The sequence below is a fragment of the Pectinophora gossypiella genome, chromosome 16 (assembly GCF_024362695.1).
Source record: "Pectinophora gossypiella chromosome 16, ilPecGoss1.1, whole genome shotgun sequence".
NCBI lineage: Eukaryota > Metazoa > Arthropoda > Insecta > Lepidoptera > Gelechiidae > Pectinophora > Pectinophora gossypiella.
In genome coordinates this window covers 2,872,053-2,895,821 of record NC_065419.1, presented here as the reverse complement: position 1 = coordinate 2,895,821, position 23,769 = coordinate 2,872,053, and the positions used below count along the sequence as shown (strand labels likewise).

General features: G+C 38.4%; 2 protein-coding genes across 3 annotated transcripts in view; one reads left to right on the top strand and one right to left on the bottom strand.

Annotated features, from left to right (window-relative positions):
• LOC126373986 (SH2 domain-containing protein 4B-like) overlaps positions 1–16,142 on the top strand; it is an 81,002-nt gene extending 64,860 nt beyond the window's left edge. For both annotated transcript variants that reach the window (XM_050020418.1, XM_050020417.1), the window contains exons 4-11: positions 2,090–2,209; positions 3,148–3,321; positions 4,330–4,554; positions 9,072–9,249; positions 10,113–10,220; positions 10,728–10,835; positions 12,207–12,401; positions 14,147–16,142. In XM_050020418.1, the coding sequence (XP_049876375.1) occupies positions 2,090–2,209; positions 3,148–3,321; positions 4,330–4,554; positions 9,072–9,249; positions 10,113–10,220; positions 10,728–10,835; positions 12,207–12,401; positions 14,147–14,244 (1,206 nt within the window). In that variant the 3' untranslated portion in view covers positions 14,245–16,142. The remainder of the gene's footprint in view (positions 1–2,089; positions 2,210–3,147; positions 3,322–4,329; positions 4,555–9,071; positions 9,250–10,112; positions 10,221–10,727; positions 10,836–12,206; positions 12,402–14,146) is intronic.
• A 3,568-nt stretch (positions 16,143–19,710) lies between these two features.
• LOC126374050 (cyclin-dependent kinase-like 4) overlaps positions 19,711–23,769 on the bottom strand; it is a 28,623-nt gene continuing 24,564 nt past the window's right edge. The window contains exons 12-15 of the mRNA XM_050020502.1: positions 23,662–23,711; positions 22,687–22,796; positions 22,220–22,293; positions 19,711–19,817 (exon numbers count right to left, since the gene is read on the bottom strand). Coding sequence (XP_049876459.1) covers positions 19,764–19,817; positions 22,220–22,293; positions 22,687–22,796; positions 23,662–23,711 — 288 coding nt within the window. The 3' untranslated portion in view covers positions 19,711–19,763. The remainder of the gene's footprint in view (positions 19,818–22,219; positions 22,294–22,686; positions 22,797–23,661; positions 23,712–23,769) is intronic.

The window sequence follows — 23,769 nt, the reverse complement described above, 5'->3', positions numbered from 1 at the left end:
TTATTTGGAAAGCAGCATAATCAAAACAAAAACTATAACTTAAGGAGATTCGCCCAATCCCGTCAATCTCGAATGGGATCCATTTCTTTTATTATGCTGCGTGATTGATCCCAAAAAATTAGACAAAACCTTGCGAGATCGGGATCCAGCGAGATCGGGATTGCATTCCCTACCCTCGATATAATTCACATCAATTCAGGGGCCTTATGCCAAATTGCAAACAATTCCGTAAAACGACGGTGTAACCGCATAAAATCTACTTTAGTTGAAAGGAACTAGTCAATATTCTAGATTCGTATGCCATTTCGAATGCTCATTGCCTTAAAGCTACACAGATTAAATAATAATTACAGAGTATGCGCCCTGAATACGTATGCCCCTGATGTGCGAAGACGTTACGAAATTACCACAACCAGCCAAATCACCAGATCAGCTTGTGTGCCATCCGTTATAATGTTTTCTTATCACGGTTGTAAAACGTCACGCCCTTAATACCTAATGGGGTGAGCAGAGCCGCAAGAAATCAAGAACAACTTGCGGCCACTGTTGATGCGAAATCCTAAGATGAACATGATGAACCTTTTGGTGATAAGGGGTCAGCTCACCACCCATAACAATTGTCCATCATGTTACTACAACCCCTCTGTGAGATTTTACGACATGCCCGGGAAGACAAACAGCTGAATATGTTCTATATTTTTACGGGGTTAGGTACTTATATCTCAAGAAGAAGATGCAAGATGATTAGACACTTAATATTACACGACGAATTTATTAAAAACATCATAGAAGGGAAGCTACGAGGAAATAAAGAAAGGGGAAGACCGCGAAGAGCTTACGTGGAACAAATTAAAGAGAAGGCGAACGTCGTGTCTTATAAGGAAGTCAAAGAATTGGCCATTGATAGACAAGAATGGAGATACTACACCGGCGAGCGTGGCTCTTACATTAATGATGATGTGATTAATATCTCAATCTGATTACTTAACTATTGAAGCCAGCTACTTACATTTCGATTTGATTGACATTTCAATAATGCCATTACCCAAAGTACCTGCATAATCCGATAATGTCGAAGTGCACTTTCAAAATACTGGTACGAGTACAAGGTCATTTTTCGCACGATTGGTGCTTGTTTTTATACCCGTGATGGGTGGTGGAGGTTCACAAAGAATTGTCCTAGATTGCGTACCATCAAGGTTGGGTAGACATTCACGCCCGTAATCCTTTTCGGGGTAGGCTGGACCACAAGGAATGAGAAGACAAGCTCCAGCTGCTATCTACTATAATATACATATATGTGCTTCTATAATATAATATGCCTGCAAAGGCAAAATTTTGTGAGACGTAATTTGCAACTATAACTGCAACAATTATCTATAACTGTACCTAAATTTATGCACAATAAAAATCTTTATCTTTTTTATCTTTTATATACAGGGTGTTAATGACACCGTAAAAACACTACAAGGGATGATTCAGACCATTATTCTGAGTTGATAAAAAAACATAAACATAAATAGCCTATATACGTCCCACTGCTGGGCACAGGCCTCCCCTCAATCAACCGGAGAGGGTATGTACCATAACGAATTCTGAGGGCGATGATTGAGACCATCATACTGAGTTGATATCAAGTGGATTTTTCTGTCGCAAAAGTATGGAAAATAATAAAAAAAAACCACAAAAAGTCATGAATTTTGCGGCGGAAAATTCAATTTGATATTAACTCAGAATCATGAAGTGAATCATGCCCCTCAGTATTCGGTACTAACACCCTACCCCGCTTTCTAGAACATAAGCACATCTGGCATTTTACCTTCATAATTAAAGCACATAATAACGGGTTCTTACCGCGTTTAAATGGGGATATGAGACTCCCGATATTTCTCTCTCAGTTATCTAATCTCATCAGTCATCCCGTGATCATGGCACTTGCAACAGTGTCGAAATATCGGGAGTCTCATATCCCGATTTAAACGCGGTAAGAACCCGTTATTATGTGCTTTAATTATGATAATAACCGCGTAAACTTAAAACAATGTATTTTACCTTCATTATTAAAAAAAAAAATGTTTTCTATTGGCAGGTCCGTCGCTGGCAGGCGTGGGACCAGAAAATCAGCAAAGAAGAGTCAGATGAACCCAAGTTCACTAAAAACGGGAAAAAACAGGTCCAGTTCCTGAAAGGGGAAGATGGCGAACCATGGGTGAGTATTCTACATTCGATTCGTTAGTGACATCGTAACGAAAACTTTGAAGGGTGATTCAGACCATGATTCTGTGTTGATATCAAGTGGAATTTTCCGTCGCAAACGTATAGAATTGAAAATAATAAAAAAGTCATTAAAATTTTCATGAATTTTCATTTTCATGATATCAACTCAGTATGATGGTCTGAATCATCGCCCTCAGAATTTGTTATGGTGTCACTAACACCCATACGTACCTGTACGTACTTGTACGGGATGTAAGTGATAACGAGCTTTGTGGTTGGCTAGACATCTTGATTACCTAACCAGAAGTTCAAAGTTTCCCAGTGAGGACAGGAACTTTTCAAGTACTTTGAATCCACTTACCCGATAAATGCGTTACAGAAGTGACCTAACCTTTATTGGGATGAGTTTCCCTTCGCGGGTCAGACAGGTAGTCGCTTCCGTGAAAGACCGGACCTGTCAAATCTTCAGGTCAGGTAAGCGGACCCGGTGAAAACGCGATAAAGCTAGGGAAATGATGACTGTAATATTATTGTTAAGTAACATTAATTTTATGGAATTTGCAGTGTTGTAATTTTCCATTATATTATAATAATTAGTAATGTATATTCTTTATAGTAATTATACGGTTGAGTAATGTGTGTAACAATTATAAATGCCGATGCCGACATAATATTCGCAGTTGAATAAATAATATGTAACTTGATAATATAATCGCGGCACGCTGTAATTTTTATCGGATGTTTGCATCCTTTTGACAAAATGACAGACAATCACGCCTTTATTTTCCATGGAGGTGGGCAGAGCAACAAGCCTCTACGACCCAATTACTCTAGCCAATAATTGGCGGCCAATCAGCTCGCAACAACAAGCACTTCAGAACCCTTACGTAAAAAAATGTTGTTTGTAATAGTCATGTGCTGTATTTGCAGGTGTGGGTGATGGGTGAACATAAGGACGACAAGTCGATCGAGACGATACTCGCGGAGGAGGCGCGGCAGCGTGCGCTGGCGCAGGCTCGCCAGGAGGCGCACCAACTGCGCAAGTCTGTCGAGAAGGAACTCACGCAGCTCATTGACTACAAACCGCTGGATAGCTTGGAACAGGTATTCATAGAGTTGATCATTTTTAAGTTTTATTTAATATTTATTATTTTTACTTTTTGTAATTGACATTGTGTATTTACCTCTATTAAATCGTTGCTGCTTAACACTTCAGGACCCCGATGCCGACCACGCTGGCGTGGTCGACGATTTCCCTCAATCAGCGCTTATCGCTATCGACCCACTAGGGTCGATTAATTCTTTCAAGTATTTTTCCTCTCAGACAACGCCCTGTGTCGAGGTTCGCGCCTAACTGGGTAAGAGCCTTCAGCGCTCCCCATTTGTCCGGCCAAGTAGTTAATGCTATCTGCGACAAATCTACAATAAGTCACGTAGAAAAAAAAATAATATCGAAACGACGCGACCCGATTATTCCACACTAGCTAATTAAACGGCTAATCAATCAACTCGCGACATCTCTGTCGCTCACAAACTATCTTGTACCAACACTCACAAAATATCTGGTACCTATAAGTGAGCGATGTGCTGCGATTAGTGTTGAACTCTCACGATCTGTCATTAGCCTCCTGCAGAGATTTGACAAATCATTTAGCTAATTTAGAGAATCAACCTACTTGTTTGTCATTAGCACACCAGTGGGAGGTTCTAGAGCAGATGTTTTAATTTTTGTACTTATAGCCACAGCCTTGTGGTTCGAATCCAGCACAGGCCTAAACCAATGATTGTCTAATTTGTTTTCGAATTCATGTTTGGATCATAAATGATTATCACGAGCTCAGCGGTGAAGGAAAACATCGTGAGGAAACCCATCGGAGGTATGCGACCTAACCTGTATTGGGCTGGGTATCCCTTCGCGGGTTGGAAGGTCAGACAGGCAGTCGCTTCTGTAATAACCGGACCTGTCAAATTTTCAGGTTAGGTAAACGGACCCTGTGAGGAACGGGATAATGCTAGGGAGATAATGACTTATTATGTTTTTTACCCCCCAGGAAAGAACACGCAAAGATTCATCCCATCCAACTTAAATAAATGTCTCGTAATTCTTTTCAGAAGTTCGACTTGTCTCCCAAGAGCATAGACTCCTTAGAAGACAATCTGGAGATCTACTGCACGGTGGATGAGCTGAGACACCGGATTGAAGCCCTGGAGCCCGAGGTGCCTGATAAGCAGGACATCAGCAAGAAGACCGCTTATTGCAATGAGAATCTGAACCTGGAACTGAATAAGAATACTCTGCATTTTAATTTCATTGAAGGGAAACGGGATGTTTTGCAAGTGAGTATATATCGTTAAAATGATCATCGGCACAAAAGTCACTATGACCCTGTGGTTCGAACCCCGGTACCGGACTTGTCGATGAGTTATTAATTTATCTTAAGTACAGTTTTCATTAGGTAACACAGTTGGCTCGACCATTATGGACGGCGATACGGCTCACCTGTCACGTTGGTCTAACAGATGTACCAACTGGCTACCTCAATAGGGAGCTTATGTTTAAGATAATCATATTCCGTAGGCTCTGGACCTGGATGTCCTGGGTTCAAATCCCAGTGGGCATAAATCACTTTGTGATCCCCAATTTGGTTAGGACGGGCTGATTAGGTAATCAGCCGAGGTACCCGATTGTCCGAAAGTCTGATGTTTCGGGCTTCGGAACTTTGGAAGGCTCATTAAGCCATTGGTCCCGGTTACTACTAACTGATGTAAGTTTTAACGTCCATACCCCCTCTTGTTGATTGAGGTGAGGCATGTGCCCAGTAGTGGGACGTATATAGGCTGTTTATATTTTTTTAAGTTTTAGTATTATGAAGGCCTTTGCCCAGATGTGGGATTTTATAGGTTAGATTACATTAGTACTTAATAAACCTACGAGTACCTACTTATGACTTGTGTCAGGAGATTTTGGTAATGTGACAATGGACAATGCATATTAACGCTTGCATCATTTCAATGTTTAAAACCTATTGTCAAGCCTTGTTAGTTAGATTTGAGTATCTTGTGTCGTATGAGTACTGTAGTCATCATCTCCCTAGCATCGTCATCCCGTTTTTCACACCAAGCTAAATATTTGACAGGTCCGGTTTTTCACTGAAGCTAAAAATTCACCGCAATATTTTATGTGGACACAGATCACATACCTCCGAAACGCATTTTTTTGGGAATGTGCGTTTCTTTCCTCATGATGTTTTCCTTCGCCGCTGTGGACGTGATAATTTTATGATCGAATCGTAACGTAAATTGGTTTGGTTTCGAGCTACAGAATCTATAGGTTTGGGTTTGAGTTCTAGGTACACGAGTTTTAAAAGAATAACTTATTAATTCTTTGTGTAAAATGTAATCCTAAGTACAATCATGAGCAATATCATGTACCCACTTAAGAACCCTGTCGCACTATTATATTTGACATTTAGTGATACTTACGGTTTAATTTGTCAAAAAAGTTAATGTGACAAGGTTCCAAAGTGTATACATATTCGTACTCGTGACCGTATCTAATACATAAGTTGTCAAAAGTATGAGTAATATAACGAACGACATTCGTCAAGATAAAAAGATATATGATATGACAATACAATGATATTACATATTCTTAACAATCAACAGCAGTGTATTTTGTCCAAAAACTATAAGCGATATTCTGACTACAATCATGAATCATGATTTTTATTGATTGTTTCTATGCTGGCTTGGCAGCGAATAAAAAACTCATGAAAAAAAAATGAAAAATGTTTTTATTACTTACCAGAAAACAATACAATGAGGCACATAAGTAGGATGGGTACTTATATTAAAAATATAACCAAATAAATAGAGGTTCCCAAACTAGGCGGAGCCTGTATATTGGGAAACCGTAAAAAAAAAATGGGTACATGTGATGTTGGCGCATAGTTTGCCAAAGGAAACTTAAAATTAAACTTACATCTAAGTATTAGAGCGACGGGTGAGTGTGTTAAGTAGGAATATGAATAGAACACGTTAATTAAAACACATAATAACGGGTTCTTACCGCGTTTAAATGGGGATATGAGACTCCCGATATAACCGCGTAAACTTAAAACAATGTATAGAACACGTTAGTCGTTAAAACCGACAGAGGATTTGTGACCGTGTCTAACATGATGGACAATTGTTATGAGCGATAGGCTGATCCCTTGTCATCTTAAGGGTCACATACCTCTCCTCTCTTCTTGCTTGATTTGATAAGCAACTGAAAATTTTAAATATTTTATTTTATCTATATGCTTTATAAGGTGGATTACCATACCAACCTCATCAACCCTAGTATCAGGGTTATTCAAATTCAAATTCAAATTCAAAAATATCTTTATTCAGTAGGTAACATAGTTACACTTTGAATCGTCAATTTTTACATAACGAACGTCTCATCCGCCTAAAACTACTGCAGCTTCTCACAACCTGTATAACCGGGGAAAAGAAGCTGCAAGAAAAACCTCGGCACAGGGCCCTAGACGTTCTTTAAAAAAATAAAAATAAACATAAAATATAAGGTCATCATCATCAATTTAAGAGCCACGCTCTTGTCGGTGTAGCATTTTCCATTCCAGTCTATCAAAGGCCAATTCCTTGACTTCCCTATAAGACACGACGTTAACCTTTAATCTGTTCCATGTAAGCTCTTCTTGGTCTTCCCCTTCCTCTCTTTCCTTCTAGCTTTCCTTCTATGATGTTTTTAATGAATTCGTCGTGTCTTATTAGGTGTCCAATCATTTTGCCTCTTCTGTCCTCAATAATTCTCAGTATTTGTCTCTTTTCCCTTACTCTTACTAGCACTTCCTCATTTGTAACCCTTTCTGTCCAACTTATTCTTTCCATCCTCCTCCAACACCACATTTCAAAGGCCTCGAGTCTCTCTCTGTCCTTCTGTGTCAGTGTCCAAGTTTCACATCCATAGAGGGCTATACTCCATACGAAGGTTTTGACACATCTTTTTCTGATAGATTTGGCAATCCTAGCCTTGAATATGCACCCTTTGTTATGGAAAGCTTGTTTTGCCATTGCTATTCTGGTTTTAACGTCTAAAGTACATCTTGAGTCATTCGTTATTATGCTGCCTAGATACTTAAAGTTCTTTACATTTTCAATCGGGATATTATTTAACTTAATTATTTGGCTGTCTATTTTTGGAGTTTTGGAAATTGTTAGAATTTTGGTTTTACTTATATTAATTTTAAGGTCGTATTTTTCAAAAACTGTGTTCATTGTGTTAAGTAGGGTTTCTAGGTCTTCTTTATTACTGGCCAGTGCCGCAATATCGTCTGCAAATCTGATACTAATTATATTCTGTCCATTTATTGTTATTCCGTTACTGATTTTAGCTATTTCCTTCATGGCACCCTCTATGAAAATGTTAAATATTAGTGGAGATAAGGAACAGCCCTGTCTTACACCTTGCCGTACTCTAGCTTTTCTCTTCACTTCTCCTATTTCTACGACAGTTTCCTGGTGTTTATATAGTTCGTATATTATCCTTCGGTCTCTATAATCCATTCCTACTTCCTTCAACCCCCTCATCATTTTCCTCCAGTTTACCTTGTCAAAAGCCTTTTCAAGGTCTATAAAAGCCACGCTGGTATCCATGCTTAAATCCAATCTCCTGTCAATTATCAGTCTTAAAGCTAATATTGCTTCTCTTGTACCTTTCTTTTCCCTGAACCCATACTGGTCATCTCCCAGACATCCCTCAGCTTTAGGTCTCAGTCGAAAATATAAGGTATACAATAAAATTGAGTAATTTTGCTGCCTAATATCAGTTCTCAGACAGTTAATCCCATGCATCCATATCTTCTAAATAATCACTAACTTTATAATAACCTTTTTTGTAAAGTTTTTGTTTAACTACTGTCTTAAAACAGTTGAAAGGCAAATTCTGAATGTCAATGGGAATCTTATTGTAAAAACGTATACATTGCTCCTTAAAAGATTTAGTAATCTTATGTAATCGACTGACTTGTAAAGCAAGTTTATTTTTATTCCTGGTATTAACAATGTGCCGATCGCTATTTTTTGCAAATAATCCTATATGTTTTTTTACATATATTAAGTTTTCAAAGATATATTGTGATGCCAAAGTTAAAATATTAATTTCTTTAAATTTATTTCTAAGTGACGTATGTTAAGTAGTGAAGTATTATTAAGCCGCCAAAGGCCCCTGACATGGCTCATGTAACGAACATGTACTTACATCAGTAAGTAATAACAGGGACCAACGGCTTAACGTGTCTTCCGAAGAACGAATCATCTGCCTGCAATGTCACAAAGTGATTTTACTGATATGTCTCCACCGGGACTCGAACCCAGGATCTCCGGATCGTGAGCCCAACGCTCAACCACTGGACCACGGAGGTCATTATTCATAAGTAAGAGAAATATTCTTTCGATTAGGTAGGTACTCATAAGTAAGAGCAATATAATGTACCCCAGTTTAGGACTCTGTTGCACTGACATATGTATTTGACATTTAGTGAGACTTACAGTTCAATTTGTCAAAAAAGTTAATGTGACATGGTACCAAAGTGTCAAAAAAGTTAATGTGACATGGTACCAAAGTTTATACATATTAATGCTCGTGACCGTTCATCTTGATCAACACACGTTTGTAATCTATAATGGGGTGAGCAAAGCCACACGTTATCAGAAAACTTGCAGCATTCTGGACCCAAAGTCTTAAGATGGATAAGTATGATGAACCAGTTACTCATGTTTAGGAAAAACGAATGAAGAGGTAGAATTCTTCGACCGTTTCAACCTAACCTCCTCTGTCTTTGTTCCAGGACTTAGGCATCCCCAACACGGGTGACGGCGTGAGCCACCGCGTGGCGGCGTGGGAGCGGCGGGTGGCGGCGGCGCGCGCGGGGGACATCCTGCGCGGCCTCAAGGCACGGCGGGCGCGGACCCTCAGGGACGCCCAACTGCACGCGCAGGAGGATGAGGCGGCTTGGAGGGAACAGGGTACTGCATCCATATCGCAAGCGCCATCTTGTTTTCACAGGGTCCACTCTTCTTGTTCTTTGAGAGTCGATGGCGATCGATATTAAATTTTTGCTGACCAGTAAGGATCCACTTACCTAACCTGAAATTTTGACAAGACCGGTTATTTGCACAACCCACCGCCTGTTCGACCTTCCAACCCGCCTAGTCCAGCCCAATACAGGTTAGGTTATTGTGGGTTTCGTCAGGATATTTTCCTTCACCGCTGAACACGTGATAATGACTGACGATCGAAATTTGAATTGCAAAACAAATTAGATAATCATTGGTTTAGGCCCGTGTTGGAATTCGAAACTGTGACCTCACAGTGATAGTCAAGCGTTCTTTCAACACTGAACAACAGGGAACAGCAACAGGGTACTGGCTTCCAGTTATATTTCAATTCCAATTTCAAATCAACCATCCGATTGACCAGGCATCGACAGAAATTTCATCCCTTCGTTATGGACATCACACCAATTCGCACAAAGCACTTCGTATTCTCATTCCTTCAGGACGATACTTATGTTCCACTGAAGGATCTTATACTGGTTTATCATCTCACATCAGCTGACGAAAGGAAGCCCACTGCCGATATTAGAATCACAATTTTTTGGCTTAAGGCCGCTCCTTTCAAATGTAAGGATAAAGCGTCTGGAGACAAACTTGTGGGACTCCTGCTGTTTGATGTTTTTTTGTTTCTTGATATAATTATTCTTTATTGTACACATAACAAGGAAAAACAAAACTGAAAACATGTAAAAAAGGGACTATCTGTAAAAAAGATCTCTTCCAGCCAAGCCTTCATGGTGAAATTATAGATCTGATTACTTTTCTTATTTCAGAGCGCAAAGCGAAGGAGGCGGAGGCCGCCATGCGGGAGATCGCCCGCGCAGCGCGCGCCGCGCACCGCATGAGCACCGATCTGCCGCCCGCGCCGCCTGCGCCGCAAGGTACGAGCTGCACCAGTTATTTCCTTTTCACTAAATACAATTTGTATCTGTGCATCTGTCTTTTTGAGAATCTATTCTTTTGCGAATCTGTCCTCATGAGAACCCTTCCTTTCTCCTTTTCTTCCACTTCTTTCTTTCTTTCTTCGTTTTTTTTATTCATCCTGTCCCGCCACTGACACTGATCACTCTAGGTGGAGTCGACAAACGTGCTTTCGCCTTTAACACGTAAATTCTTCTTCACACAATGCCACACTCTCTTGGTCATTTATTTATTTACATTTCACGTCATCCTCATTTCTCCTCAGAATTTCAGATTTCCGTATGAAATTGATAAGACACTGTCCTTTTTCTGTAATATTAGCCTATACTTAAAGGTAGTTTATGTTTTTGGCAGACGTTATTTAAGATTTTAAAGAGAAGACAACTCCGCCCACTGCCTTAACGACAAACTAGTAAATAATAATTTATCCGATGCTGCCCGCTAACATTGCTATGTTGATATTCCAGCCGGCAAGCCTCCAAGCCGGGAGGCGGTGGTAGAGTGGTTCAGGAGCCACGAGCTGAAGCGCGGGGTCGGTGTGGACGAGAACAACAAGCCTGTTGACTGGTTCCATGGTGAGTAGCTCTTTTTCTCACGTGTGGGTTGAGAGGTGGATTACCAACCTCATCAACCCTCGTATCAGGATTACTATTGAGCCGCCAAAGGCCCCCGACATGACTCATGTAACGACTACTTACTTACATCAGTAAGTAGTAACCGAGACCAACGGCTTAATGTGCCTTCCGAAGCACGGATCTTACTTTCGGACAATCAGGTGATCAACTTGTAATGTCCTAACCAAACCAGGGATTACAAAGTAATTTTTGTGATATGTTCCCACCGGGATTCGACCCTCAACCACTGGACCAAGAAGGCTGTTAACGTTAGGTGACTAGCTGACAGCTCATGAACGGAAAAGAAACAGCTGGTTATCAGGTTTTTATCTTGACCTTGAGTTACGTCAGTATGCTGAAGGCAATCATGACAAGAGCTTTGAAGTCGGTACCCCCTCTATATGCGTGTTTCACCTCGCAGTCCACCCAGGTGAACCACGGGGGTTATTTTTCCTGTACTGTCCCAGATGAACCACGAATTACGGAAGCGCGACCATTAAATTGCAAGTACCTTAGAGACAGTTGGCTTGTATATTATAGACGGTGATACGACTCACCACCTATCACGTTGGTCTAACAGAAAGCTCGGTGAGGTGTGGGTACTAAGGGTGGTATGAATAAACTAATCTCAGCTGAGACTGCCCTCAAGACCATGCTCAAGTCCCTGTTTTTATATGAGAACTGTCACATTGACATGATCTTGAGAGCAGTCTCAAAGCTGAGATTAGTTTATTAATACCACCCTTGGTTCATCTTACGATCGGTGTACCTCTAACCTACCTCAATTGGGTTACATACATTTTATTGTGAACTTATGAAAATAATGTTTGTTATCTTAGGTAATTATTATAATAAAGACAATTGCACTTTCGAAACGTTTGGAGAATCATTGTTCTTTGATGACGTTGAAACCATGTAGTAAGTAGTTTAGTTAATTTATGTTACAGATTTTCAATAAATCCATTCCATGTTATGATCGAACTCCCGATCAATCGACTTTTGATTCACAATCTCCGAAACTAAATAAACTCAGAAAATAAAAAAGCTCATGTGAAGCTTACTTTACGTAAAAAGCTTATTATAAAATTAATGATTAAGTACCTAAATGATAAAAATGTCTTATTGAATGTGTTCCTCTAGTTATTTAATAACTTGTAATGTATACCCTCATTGATTTAAAAGATGTGTTGCTGTTGCAGTTTCTTGTCATTTCTTCTCCTCAGCCATAAAACCTTGCGAAATGACATAAATTCAAAAATACATTGACCTTCAACAAGTTTATCCATGATAATTACTTTGAATAAATGATTCTGATTTCTGATTTCCTCGCAGGTCTGATAACCAGATCAGAAGCGGAGCAGATCCTGCAGAGCCAAGCAGCCGGCAGCTTCTTGGTACGCGTCTCGGAACGCGTGTGGGGGTACGCGGTCTCGTATCGCGGGCCAGCACGCTGCAAGCACTTCCTGGTGGAGGCCACTGCTGGATACCGGCTGCTGCCCTCGTCTTCACGCACTCATGACACTTTAGGTGAGCTCGACGTCTTCAAACTTGAGAACCCTGGAAAGTAGATGCCCAACACCACTGCCAACCTCTAAAAGGCGTGGTAGAGAGAGGGCTCTCAACCGGTTCAAAATTTAAGGCAACATACCTAGTGGGCCGATAACGATAAAGGCTGAATGAGGGAAATCGTCGACCACGCGGGGTCGGTATCGGGGTTCTGAAGTGTTTGGTGTCGCGAGCTGATTGGCCGGCTATACTCAACCGGCCGGTTCCTTTGTGGGGCTACGCGATCTTCACGCACTCATGATATTACAAGTTAGTTGGAAGTCCTCAAAACCCTGGAAAGTAGATGCCCAATACCACTGCCAACCGCTAAAGAGCGTGGTAGAGTATACTTAAGTTGGTGCATGGGTTAGTTGGTGGAAGGTTCGTTTGTAGGGCTACGCGATCTTTACGCACTCATGACACTGCAAGTGGAAGTCTTCAAAACCCTGGAAAGTATATGCCCAACACCACTGCCAACCTTTAAAATGCATGGTGGAGTATACTCAAGTTGGTGGATTAGTTAGATGGTGACAGGTTCCCATGTGACGATACGCGGTCATGTATTTTACAGCTTGCTTGTTTTTTCATTTATTTTGGCACAAAACAGTCATTTATACAAATAAGTAAAGAAAAACAATACATAACATAAAGACAACGAGTGCCCAAAAAGTGCTTACAGATAGAATGCAATTAAGAGCTTATTGAGACAGACACAGTTATGCTAAGAGGTAGAACATGGTAACTAATAAGATGTTCAATTAATCTATAAAAATAGAAAGTGGATTATTCTTATTCTTGCTGCAAGCACTACCTCCTAGTTGAGGCAACTGCTGGGTAACGGCTGCTACCAAAGACAGACACAAGGTGATAAGAACTTTGTGGCTCTAAAATGTCACAAGAGAAGGGCGTCTTCACTTAAGAGAACGGCCTCTGTGGTCCAGTGGTTGAGCGTTGGACTCACGATCCGGAGGCCCCGGGTTCGAATCCCGGTGGGGACATATCACAAAAATCACTTTGTGATCCCTAGTTTGGTTAGGACATTACAGGCTGATCACCTGATTGTCCGAAAGTAAGATGATCCGTGCTTCGGAAGGCACGTTAAGCCGTTGGTCCCGGTTACTACTTACTGATGTAAGTAAGTAGTCGTTACATGAGTCATGTCAGGGGCCTTTGGCGGCTCAATAGTAACCCTGACACCAGGGTTGATGAGGTTGGTAATTCACCTCACAACCCACACGATAAGAAGAAGAACTTAAGAGATACTCAAATCCCTGTTTTTATATAAGAATTGTCATATTGATCTTGAGGGCAGCCCTGAAGCTGAGATTAGTTTATTAATACCACCCTAGGTGACATACTACACCAGAAACTGAAGATTCATATCTCTGTCGCTTTGAGAGAGATATTTTTATCCCTTTCTTCCTGTATTACTCTTTAGGGTATGTGTGTACACTCACAAGTAAACTTCTCATAGTGGAGAATCGGCATAAACCGACCGATCACAACGAGAGAGAGAGAGTCGCTTTCGGTATCGCATTTACGTCAATAAACATCAGGTTATCCGAGTTAGGTTGGTTAATACCTCCACCAAATTACTTTGACTTGGGTCTATGTGATTCTTCACGTGGAATGTTAGAGACACTGCAGTGATTATTATTATCTTTGTAACTATTCCTTCGCATCAAAAGTTTCATAATTTTAATAACCTAAAATGTTGTTTTTTCCAGCGGATCTCATCAACTACCACAAAACAGTGGCGATCACCGAGTCAGGGGGCGAGTACCTTACAGCCGCGTGTCCACCAGCCAAGTCACCCACGCTTTAGTTCACTACTATAACACGTTATTTACCTTGACCACTTAGCAGAGAATGTTGGTAGAACACCACACATAAGTCTTACCTATCACTCAAGTTATAACATTATTATGTCAACAAGCTATTGCTTGTTGTGAAAAAATCAAGGCATTGTATGTAGGTACCAGAATCATTCGAATACTTTCTGAATTAGACAATAAAAATCTATAAACTGTCAAACCCATAGATTTGCGAAAAAAACTATATCTAGCCATGATTGATACTGTTGATATCCTGTGAAACTCATCTGGTATTTATTGCTATCATAAATTTATCTGCCAGATAGGGTATCAGACAGTTTATCAGCAAGTTGTGCAACGGGCGATGATTTTCATAATTAATCGGAACATTCTCTACTAACTAGTGAAGCGAACATTGTGTATTGTAACCTATAACTATTATTCATAGGGACCAGTTTACACATCAGTCAATGTATTTTAGTCATTAAGTTGTAATCGACGATTGTATCTAAAATTTATTACATTGTGTACAGTATAATTATGTTATTCTCTGTAAAAAGAATATTATTTTCTTTGGATTCCGTCAGGGGCCTTGTTCTTTGTCTATCACATCGTAAAAGCGCATCATGATAGGATTGAGGGCCTAACCAAAGTGCTTAGGGTTTAGCTCTTTGCAAAAGCTGGCACATGCCAGTCCGCCAAAGGTCCGTTTTGTTCTATAGTCACATGATTCGCTTATGTCTGTCATAAATTTTGTTCTGCTAATAGTATCGTATGCGTCACCTTTCAAGCGACTTGGCTAGGCCGTCCCACCATGAACCGTGTGAGAGAAACGAAAAGGTTCTCCAGCTATTAGATATTTTCAGAAAATAAATGAAATTGATATTATAAGATTTCTGTATATAACAAAATACACGATACCTTATTTTGATATGACAAAGTCTTTAGGCTATTTTTCATAAATAGGAGTTTAAGATGCAATAGAAATGTCATAGGTGCTAATTCGAATATTTCAATAATTATAGAAAAAGTGTAAGTATGTAGTGAGTTGATCTCGACAGTTTGTTGTCTTATAGCAAAATAATAAAAACAAACGTAGAGAAATTAAACTGTCATCCAACTAGTTAGTGCAATCTTATTGGTTAATATTAATCTAACAATGGCGCCGATTCCTGCAGACTGCAAAATAAAATTAGGAAATTTTATTTTAAGTTATACCTGTCATTTTTTATCCGTCGAAAAGGAAAGGGACGGACGATTGACAACTGTTAATTTTAAAATGAATAAATAGCCCGGGCGAATAAAATAGTTATCTCGCTCATATGCAACCCATTTGACATGTGCTATCAACTTAATCTGTCGAGTTATTGGCCAACATAAAATTCTGGGTTTTTTAATTTCTGCTTTAAATTGACGTGTTCCATACATTTTATGCCCGTCGATTACCCGTCCCTTTCTTTTTCAGCGGATGAGAAAATGACAGGTGTAACTTAAAATAAAATAAAAGATTATGATTAGATGGTGTGTACAGGAATCAGCACGAATATTTAAAATATTTCTCCGTTTCTCCTCTCCGCTGTCTTGCTCCGCTGCGGTGGACAGGCAGCCTTAGAGGGGAGATGTAACTAGAGGCGCCATCTATGAGCTTCGCGTGAACCTTCTCTATGCATTTCTAAGCGATTAAGAACAAAATGTATTTATTGTGATAATTTATCCTTACCATCTTGCTTCATGCCCGGAACTCACGCCAGAATTCTGAAGAACCAAAGTTAAAACACAGAAATCTGCTTATCTACGAGATCTTAGTTATTTGAAGCGATTTGTATGCCATTATGTCGTTTGTAGATAATCTATAGATCTAAATACTATTAAGTCAACTGCCAATTTAGAATAAAAAACTTGAAAATTATTATCTTGTGTTGTTATTTTAATTCCAACCATAACAACGGGGGTTGAGCTAACACTAAAAAAAAAACATTTTAATCACTGAATTGTGTCTATGGTATTACGCTAAGGTAAAAAGTATTATGTGAGTACTTAGGTAGGCTTATTGTTTTCGCTCTATTTTTAACCGACTGCAAAAAAGGAGGGGTCTCAATTCGTCGGGATCTTTTCTTTTTTATTTTACTACACTTACGCAATATTTCCGGCCATGTAGTTAATGCCGTATGCGGCAAATCTACGATAAGTCACGTCCAAAAATACAAAATAAGTAGACAAAACACTTTAAAGGGTATTTGAATTTGGGTCAACATACATACATACATAAACTCACGCCCGTAATCCCTAATGGGGTGGGCAGAGCCACAAGTAATCAAAGACAACTTGCAGCCACTGTTGATACGAAGTCCAAAGATGGATATGATGATGAACCTTATGGTGATAAGGGATCAGCCCAGGGTTTGGGTCTCAGGTGGTGGTGGCGGGAATTTGGGTCAAATATAAATTATAAAATGCTGATCTGGAAATAGAAGCCAGTCTAAGATGATCAAAAATCTATATAATTTTACTTCTCGCCTTTTTCGAATTTTACTTATGAATTAAGTAAAATGAGTAGGACGTTTAACCGCTTTTATTGGTGATGTCACAAGACAGTATTTCCATACAAACGCCAAAGAAAACTGGTTTTGACGTTTCGTAAAAAGTATCTCATTTGACTAGGTGGTCCTATTGTAATATAAAAGGGTATTTAAAATATAAACAGATATATATGTAAAGTGTTTATTAATATTGCGTGTAATAAAATGTTAACACTATACAATATTTACAAATAACCGTTGCTTTCAACTTCATGCCGATCTTATTTTTAAATAAACGTTTATTAAATAAATTAAATAAACGTTTATTAACAACAAACCGTTTATTTGAAACTGCAGATAAATTGCAAAAAGCAAATACACAAGCATTTTACATACGGTACATGACTGCACTTAAACTTCACTGCAGACGTAATCAAAATAAAAGCAATTACTTATTGCTGACTGTATTTGCGTCGTGTCAAATGCATTTCTGCAGTCTATATGCAGTTGTTCAGATTTAACGTGATGTTTACCTATTTTCTCATTACTCAGGGTACATTAATTATTCACAAATAGAATGTAAACGGCAGTGGAATATATAAAAATAATTGTTGCTTGATATTTGGATCAGATACGTATAAAATTATGTTGCTACGTATATTGCTTCACTTTATTTTGATCAGAATAAAAATAGGTGGAAGATGTGTGCTTGAGTGTAATAACAAGGCTCATCAAGGGTCATCATTTATACCCAAAAACAAAGATAAAAATTGCTTATGTCTGTTATCCAGGAAATTAGAAGGTTAAACGATGGCAAATCTGTACAGCGCCATCTGTATGTTTTTGAGAACGTAGACTGGAAAAGCCCTGATTAAAATGCAAACTGAAATCGGCGCTAGGATTTTAATCTGTTTCAGTATAGGTAATTAGATATTAAAACTAATAATGATTAGTATTAGGCATTCTGAAAATGACAAGTACATAAACATAGGTACAAAGTAACTAGTATAAATGTAGGTAGGTTTTGACATATGTATGTACTTTATTTATCCAATAGTGTAATTAATTAGTAGTATACTTCCGAAGGTGTTTTTACGGCTGATAGCCGGGACCAACGGCTTAACGCCAACCCGCAGTGGAGCAGCGTGGTGGAGTATGCTCCATACCCCCTCCGGTTGATTGAGGGGAGGCCTGTGCCCAGCAGTGGGACGTATATAGGCAGTTTATGTTATGTTTATACTTCCGAAGTACAAACTGTAACAATAGCGGAATATTGCATTGAGACAAACCTGCAAGGTTTAGCAATGCGATTCAATTGTATCATTATGTAATTTTTTTTTTCAACAATTAATAAAAAAAGGTACTTATAGCAAAAGAAATTTCACAGTCTCTTTACCCAGGTGGGAAATAAACATGATTTTATATATGTAAAAATACTACTACGTTTGTCATAGAACTCCCGGTTAAGAATAATAGTCATATAAACATTATTTTTAAGATCAGCATAAAGTTCACAATATATGCAAAAGTCTAAAAAGTATGACCCAGCCGACCGTGTCTCCCGATAAGAAACCTAATTATACACAAAACTCGTCAAAACAACAAAATTATCACTTCTAAAATACTTTTGGCAGTTTCAATTTGTATTTACTGACTTCTAAGTAGCCTACACCTTAATAAATAAATCAAAAAGCAACAATACCTTTAATTTCACGGTTAACATTACTAAACAGTTTATATAAGTTACTAAATATTTTTAAATATTAACAAATAAATAACGATAAAAGTATTGAGAGCTATCGCAGAAAAAATGTTGAGTATTATAATTGAAACGGAATTAAATATTAAAACACAATATATTGAATAAAGTAAGTAATTATATTTAAACAGAATATACACATCATAAGTACTGGGTAGGAGATGGTCCATATAATCAATTTATTATTCGCTAATTGGAAAATATTTTCTGCGATAGCTGTCATAAAAGAAAATAAACCAAAAAATATTAATTACAGTTCTGATAACAGATATACAATCGAATTATTTAAAATACGAATGATAAGAGACATTATTGTACAGTCTTGGGATTAGGGATAAGAATTGGATTCATATGAACATAAATTCAACAGATTAAAATTAATTTCAATTGGATATAATTTATTTTCAAACGGATATGACTATCAGTATAGATCATTGAATACTAAAGGATCGATAAGTTAGGAAATAAGCCCTCTGGCTATAATTTTCACAACCTTCAATTTATTATTAATCAGAAAAGCAATAATTGCTTTATAGCTAAAATATGGCTACTTTCCTAAAAAAACTGTCTTAACAGGAATGTTACTTATAAATGTAATTTTGCAAATGTATCCATTTGAAACTGTTCCGAAATTATATTCACATGAAACCAAAGTATCAGTAGGTGGATATAGTTAGATTACAATACTTGAAAAAGTTACATGTGACGTTCTGCCATAGAAATAGACAAATTATTTTTTATTTTGCATTATTTTTCCATTAATGATTGGGATGTTGTAGAAAGTTTATACCTATTTATTTAAACACATTTTAGAAAATAGTGAATTTGCAATCGACGGCAAAAGAAACTAAATCGTTCAGGCGACCAACAACATATTTACGTTGACTCAAACTCAAAAAACAATAAAATTGGTAAAAAAGATAAAACAAGCCGATTCGATTGCAAATTGTTTTCTAAAATTTAAATTTTTTTGAACGCGGTCATGTTGCAACAATTTGAAAGTAACAGAAAATCCAAGATGGCGTCAAAAAGCCGCCTTTATGAAACGCGACCAATTATTCGATTTTTCTGGTTTATTTTTCAAGTATTGCAATCATGAATATCAATGGGACTTAATTATTGTAATTTTATCACGTTTTTGAGGAGAGAAAGCGCTATTTTGATAGACGTTTTCACTTCTCAAAATTTTATGTTTAGTCGTTGTATGGTCCGGTTAGTAGTAAGTGGCTTTCCAGAAGCCCGTTTCGTATAGTCACATGTAGGGTAGGTTGGTGGGTGTCTTCATCGAGCAAGGGTCCACACCTCTCTGAGAACATCAAAAGTTCAATCAGAATAAAATTTTTACTACCAATCACCATGCATCATTTATTCATCAATTTGCTATTATGACAACATTATCTCCCTAGCGATATTCCGTTTTCACAGGGTCCGCTAACCTAACCTGAAGATTTGACAGGTCCGGTTTTTTACAGAAACGACTGCCTCTCTGACGTTACAACCCGCGAAGGGAAATGTGAGTTTCCTCACGATGTTTTCGTTCATCGCTGAGCATGTGATAATCATTTATGATCCAAACATGAATTCGAAAATCATAGGTTTAGGCCCGTGCTGGATTCGAACCTACGACCTTACAGTGAAAATCAAGCGTTCTTCCAACGGCTACCACGGCTCACAAATTACGACAAGAGGACTTTTTTAAAAATATTTTTTCTTGTCACCACTTTCGGTGGTTTGCTAACCAGGTATACTTTAATCATTCGTATCGCGACGACGCGTTCGAATCCCTATGCGATTTAGTTTCGGATCAGCCAAACTGCAGCGATTGAATGTTAAATTTATTTACATACGTACACACATAAACTCTTGCCTATTTCCCATCGGGATAACCAGAGATTATGAAATTCCATTTGTTTCGATCCTAACATACTTCTCTTGCTCACATTCTTTTCATACACATACGCCTCTTCAGTGTAGATCTTACTGAAACTTTTCTAAGGACATCTCCAATTTGGTCAATGTACGTCCTTCTACGTTTAACAAACTAAGTTTATGTATATATTGGTGCTAATTCCTGTAAACACCATCTAATTTTATTTTAAGTTATATCTGTCATTTTCTTATCCGCCGAAAAGGAAAGGGACGGGTAATCGACAAGCATAAAATTTATGGAACACACGTCAATTTTAAGCACAAATCTAAACCAACCGTCTAAAAATTTTACATCAGTCAATAACCCGACACAATTAAGTAGACAGCACGTCAAACGGATTGCATACTAGCGACGTACCTTTTGATTCGCCCGGGTTATTCATTCATTTACTCATTCTTCCTAAAATTAAGAGCTGTGAATCATCCGTTCCTTTCCTTTTCGACGGATATGAAAATGATGGATATAACTTAAAATAAAATTAGGCGGTGTCTGCAGGAATCGGGGCCATAAACAAGGTATATATATGGTCAAACAGATATTTCATTCAAGACTGTCTTTAGCGTCATGTGTTGTCTCATCTCTTTCAAAAGAATTAATTCTTCAAATGCAGTCATGTCAATCACTCAGCGAGCAAACCAAACCAAAATTAAAACTTATTGGTAGCATTTTTGCTGGTCGATTGCAAATTCACAGTAAATACAAAATAAATGATATCAAAATAATATTAATGTACAAAAAAAAAAAAACAAAATATCTAACAAAATATTTTAAAATAAATTCTAATAAGGGGAAGCTTTAATTATTGAAACAGTTATTAAATCTTGCTGGCAAATAAATAGGAATCAATTTGCAAATATTGCATAATGTATCTGTAAAACTCAATGCACTAAAAACGGTAACGGGAGCGTTTAGGAGGCTGAAATTGTTTTACATTCGAGTGCACTCGTTCATATAGAAATTGACAAGAAATTCATTTCCTGTTCCTAGGAGATGATCATATCAAAAAGTGGTCATTTCTAGAAGTGGTCATTTCCAGAACTGGTTATTTCCAGAACTGGTCTTTTCCGGAAGTTGTGATTTCTAGAAGTGGTCATTTCCCGAAGTGGTAATTTCCAGAAGTGGTCATTTTCATTTGTGCGCAATAAACGCCGAAAGAGCTCCCGCTATTTACCATCTCGTGCACTTTGCTTCATATCTTAACGAACATCTGTATTGTAACCTATGTAAATAATATTTCATTGGTTGCTTGTTCGTGCATTGGCTACTTTCTACTATTTTATGTGGCTCTGCTATTAGCAGGCTTAGCCAACATGCAATCGTTCTAAATCAACACTTAACTAAACAAAAACAAAAAACCATAAAGAATTATGAAATTATGAAACTGGCTAACAACACATCACTCGATTCGCCTATGTCATTATAAAAATTTTTCCTTTACCCTCGTGTTTGTTCGGCTAAGCGTAGCGCTAAACGCTAGCGCGATTGCAACGTGGCTAGGCCCCTTACGTAAATGTTCCTACTTCGATACTCTCTAACGTATAACTCGCACCAATCAAGACGCAGCCGAGGCGCGCATCGTCTCTGATTGAGTGTGATCATTTAATTCGGCCGGGTTATATGTTGGCGATCATACAAGTAGAAACATTTGCGTCTTGACAAAGCTGTCAGCAAAGACAAGGGAATGTTATATGTATTTGCCAAGTGCCTCCCCTTGGTTCTGGCTACCTAGTGAACAATTTATTCTGGTATCTTTGCAGGAAAGAGGAAGCACAACTTACTGCTCCCTCCCACGAGTCGTAGCCTTTGTGGTGCACTGGGGGCTTCTTGGCTTTCTTCATCGGGCTGTTGCTTGCTGGAATAAAAAAATAAAAAGATTTTAAAATTGGAAGGAGAAAATGGAGGCCTTTGTCATAGCATAAGGAATAATACTACATATAGAACGGCAATTCTCCGCTCCCCACCAGTGTCTGAGATAGGTTGATTTTCGAATTCATATTTGGATCTTAAATGTTTATCACGTGCACAGCGGTGAAGGTAAACATAGTGAGGAAACCCTCATTTCAGAGAAATGCGTTTCAGAGGTATGTGACCTAACCTGTATCGGGCTGGTACTCCCATCGCGGGTTGGAAGATCAGATACACAGTCGCTTCTGTAAAAATCGGACCTGTCAAACCTCCAGGTTAGGTAAGCAGACTCTGTGAAAACAGGATAACGCTGGGGAGATGTTGATGAGTTATTTCTTACCTCCAGGGACATAGGGTAGGGAGAAGTCAGCTGGAGTCTTCTTGGTGGCCTTTTTAGCCCCCGCCCGACCCCGCAGCAGCTCCTCGTCCATTACCAACTTGTTGTTCACCCTATTAATCATCATCATCACTGTCAAGTACTGAATAGAGACTAAATACAGGTATGTTCCAACAACAACAATACAAATAAATAGATTCATATTTTTTAAAGACCTTCCTCACTGCACGATTCGATATTGCATTGATCTGGGTGGAAAGGCCACATCGACGCAATTCATCTAAAAAAGCATTATTGCAATTTGACATTTTAGGCAGAAGTTGGTGCTAATTCCAGTAGACGCCATTTAATTTTATTTTAAGTCATACCTGTCAATATCTTATCCACCGAAAACGAAAGGGACGGGTAATCGACAGGCATGAAGTTCATAGAGCACACGACAATTTTAGGCACAGGTTTCAGCGAGGTTATTCATTCATTTTAAAATTAAGAGCTGACAATCATCCGTCTCTTTCCGTTTTGATGGATAAGTTAGGGCCATTATAAAGGGTGTTAGTGACATTGTAACGAATACTCAGCGGGATGATTCAGACCATGATTCTGAGCAAAATTAATAATTTTCAATTCTATACTTTTGCGATAGAAAATTCCACTTGATATTAACTCAGACTAATCAGCTGAATCATCCCTCTCAGTATTCGTTACGATGTCGCTTACACCCCGTACAAGTACATACAGTAACCATACAAGTAGGTATGTGTGATAGACCATGACTCTTGAGTTAAGTTACTCTGAGATGTCAAGTGGAACTTGTCGGAAAATTCATGAAAATTTTAGTGATTTTTTTAATTTACTTTTCCTTCCATACTTTTGCGACGCAAAATTTCCACTTGATATCAACTCAGAATTATGGGGCCGAATCATCCCTCAAAGTTTTCGTTACGATGTAACTAAGACCTTATTCAACATAAAACTCACTTTTTGATGTAAGGAGTGCGTGGATAAGTATTCACTGGTACAGAAAATGTCTGGAACAAACATCATTCAGTAGGTTAATTAAGTATCTACAGTCATGGGTTCTCATCG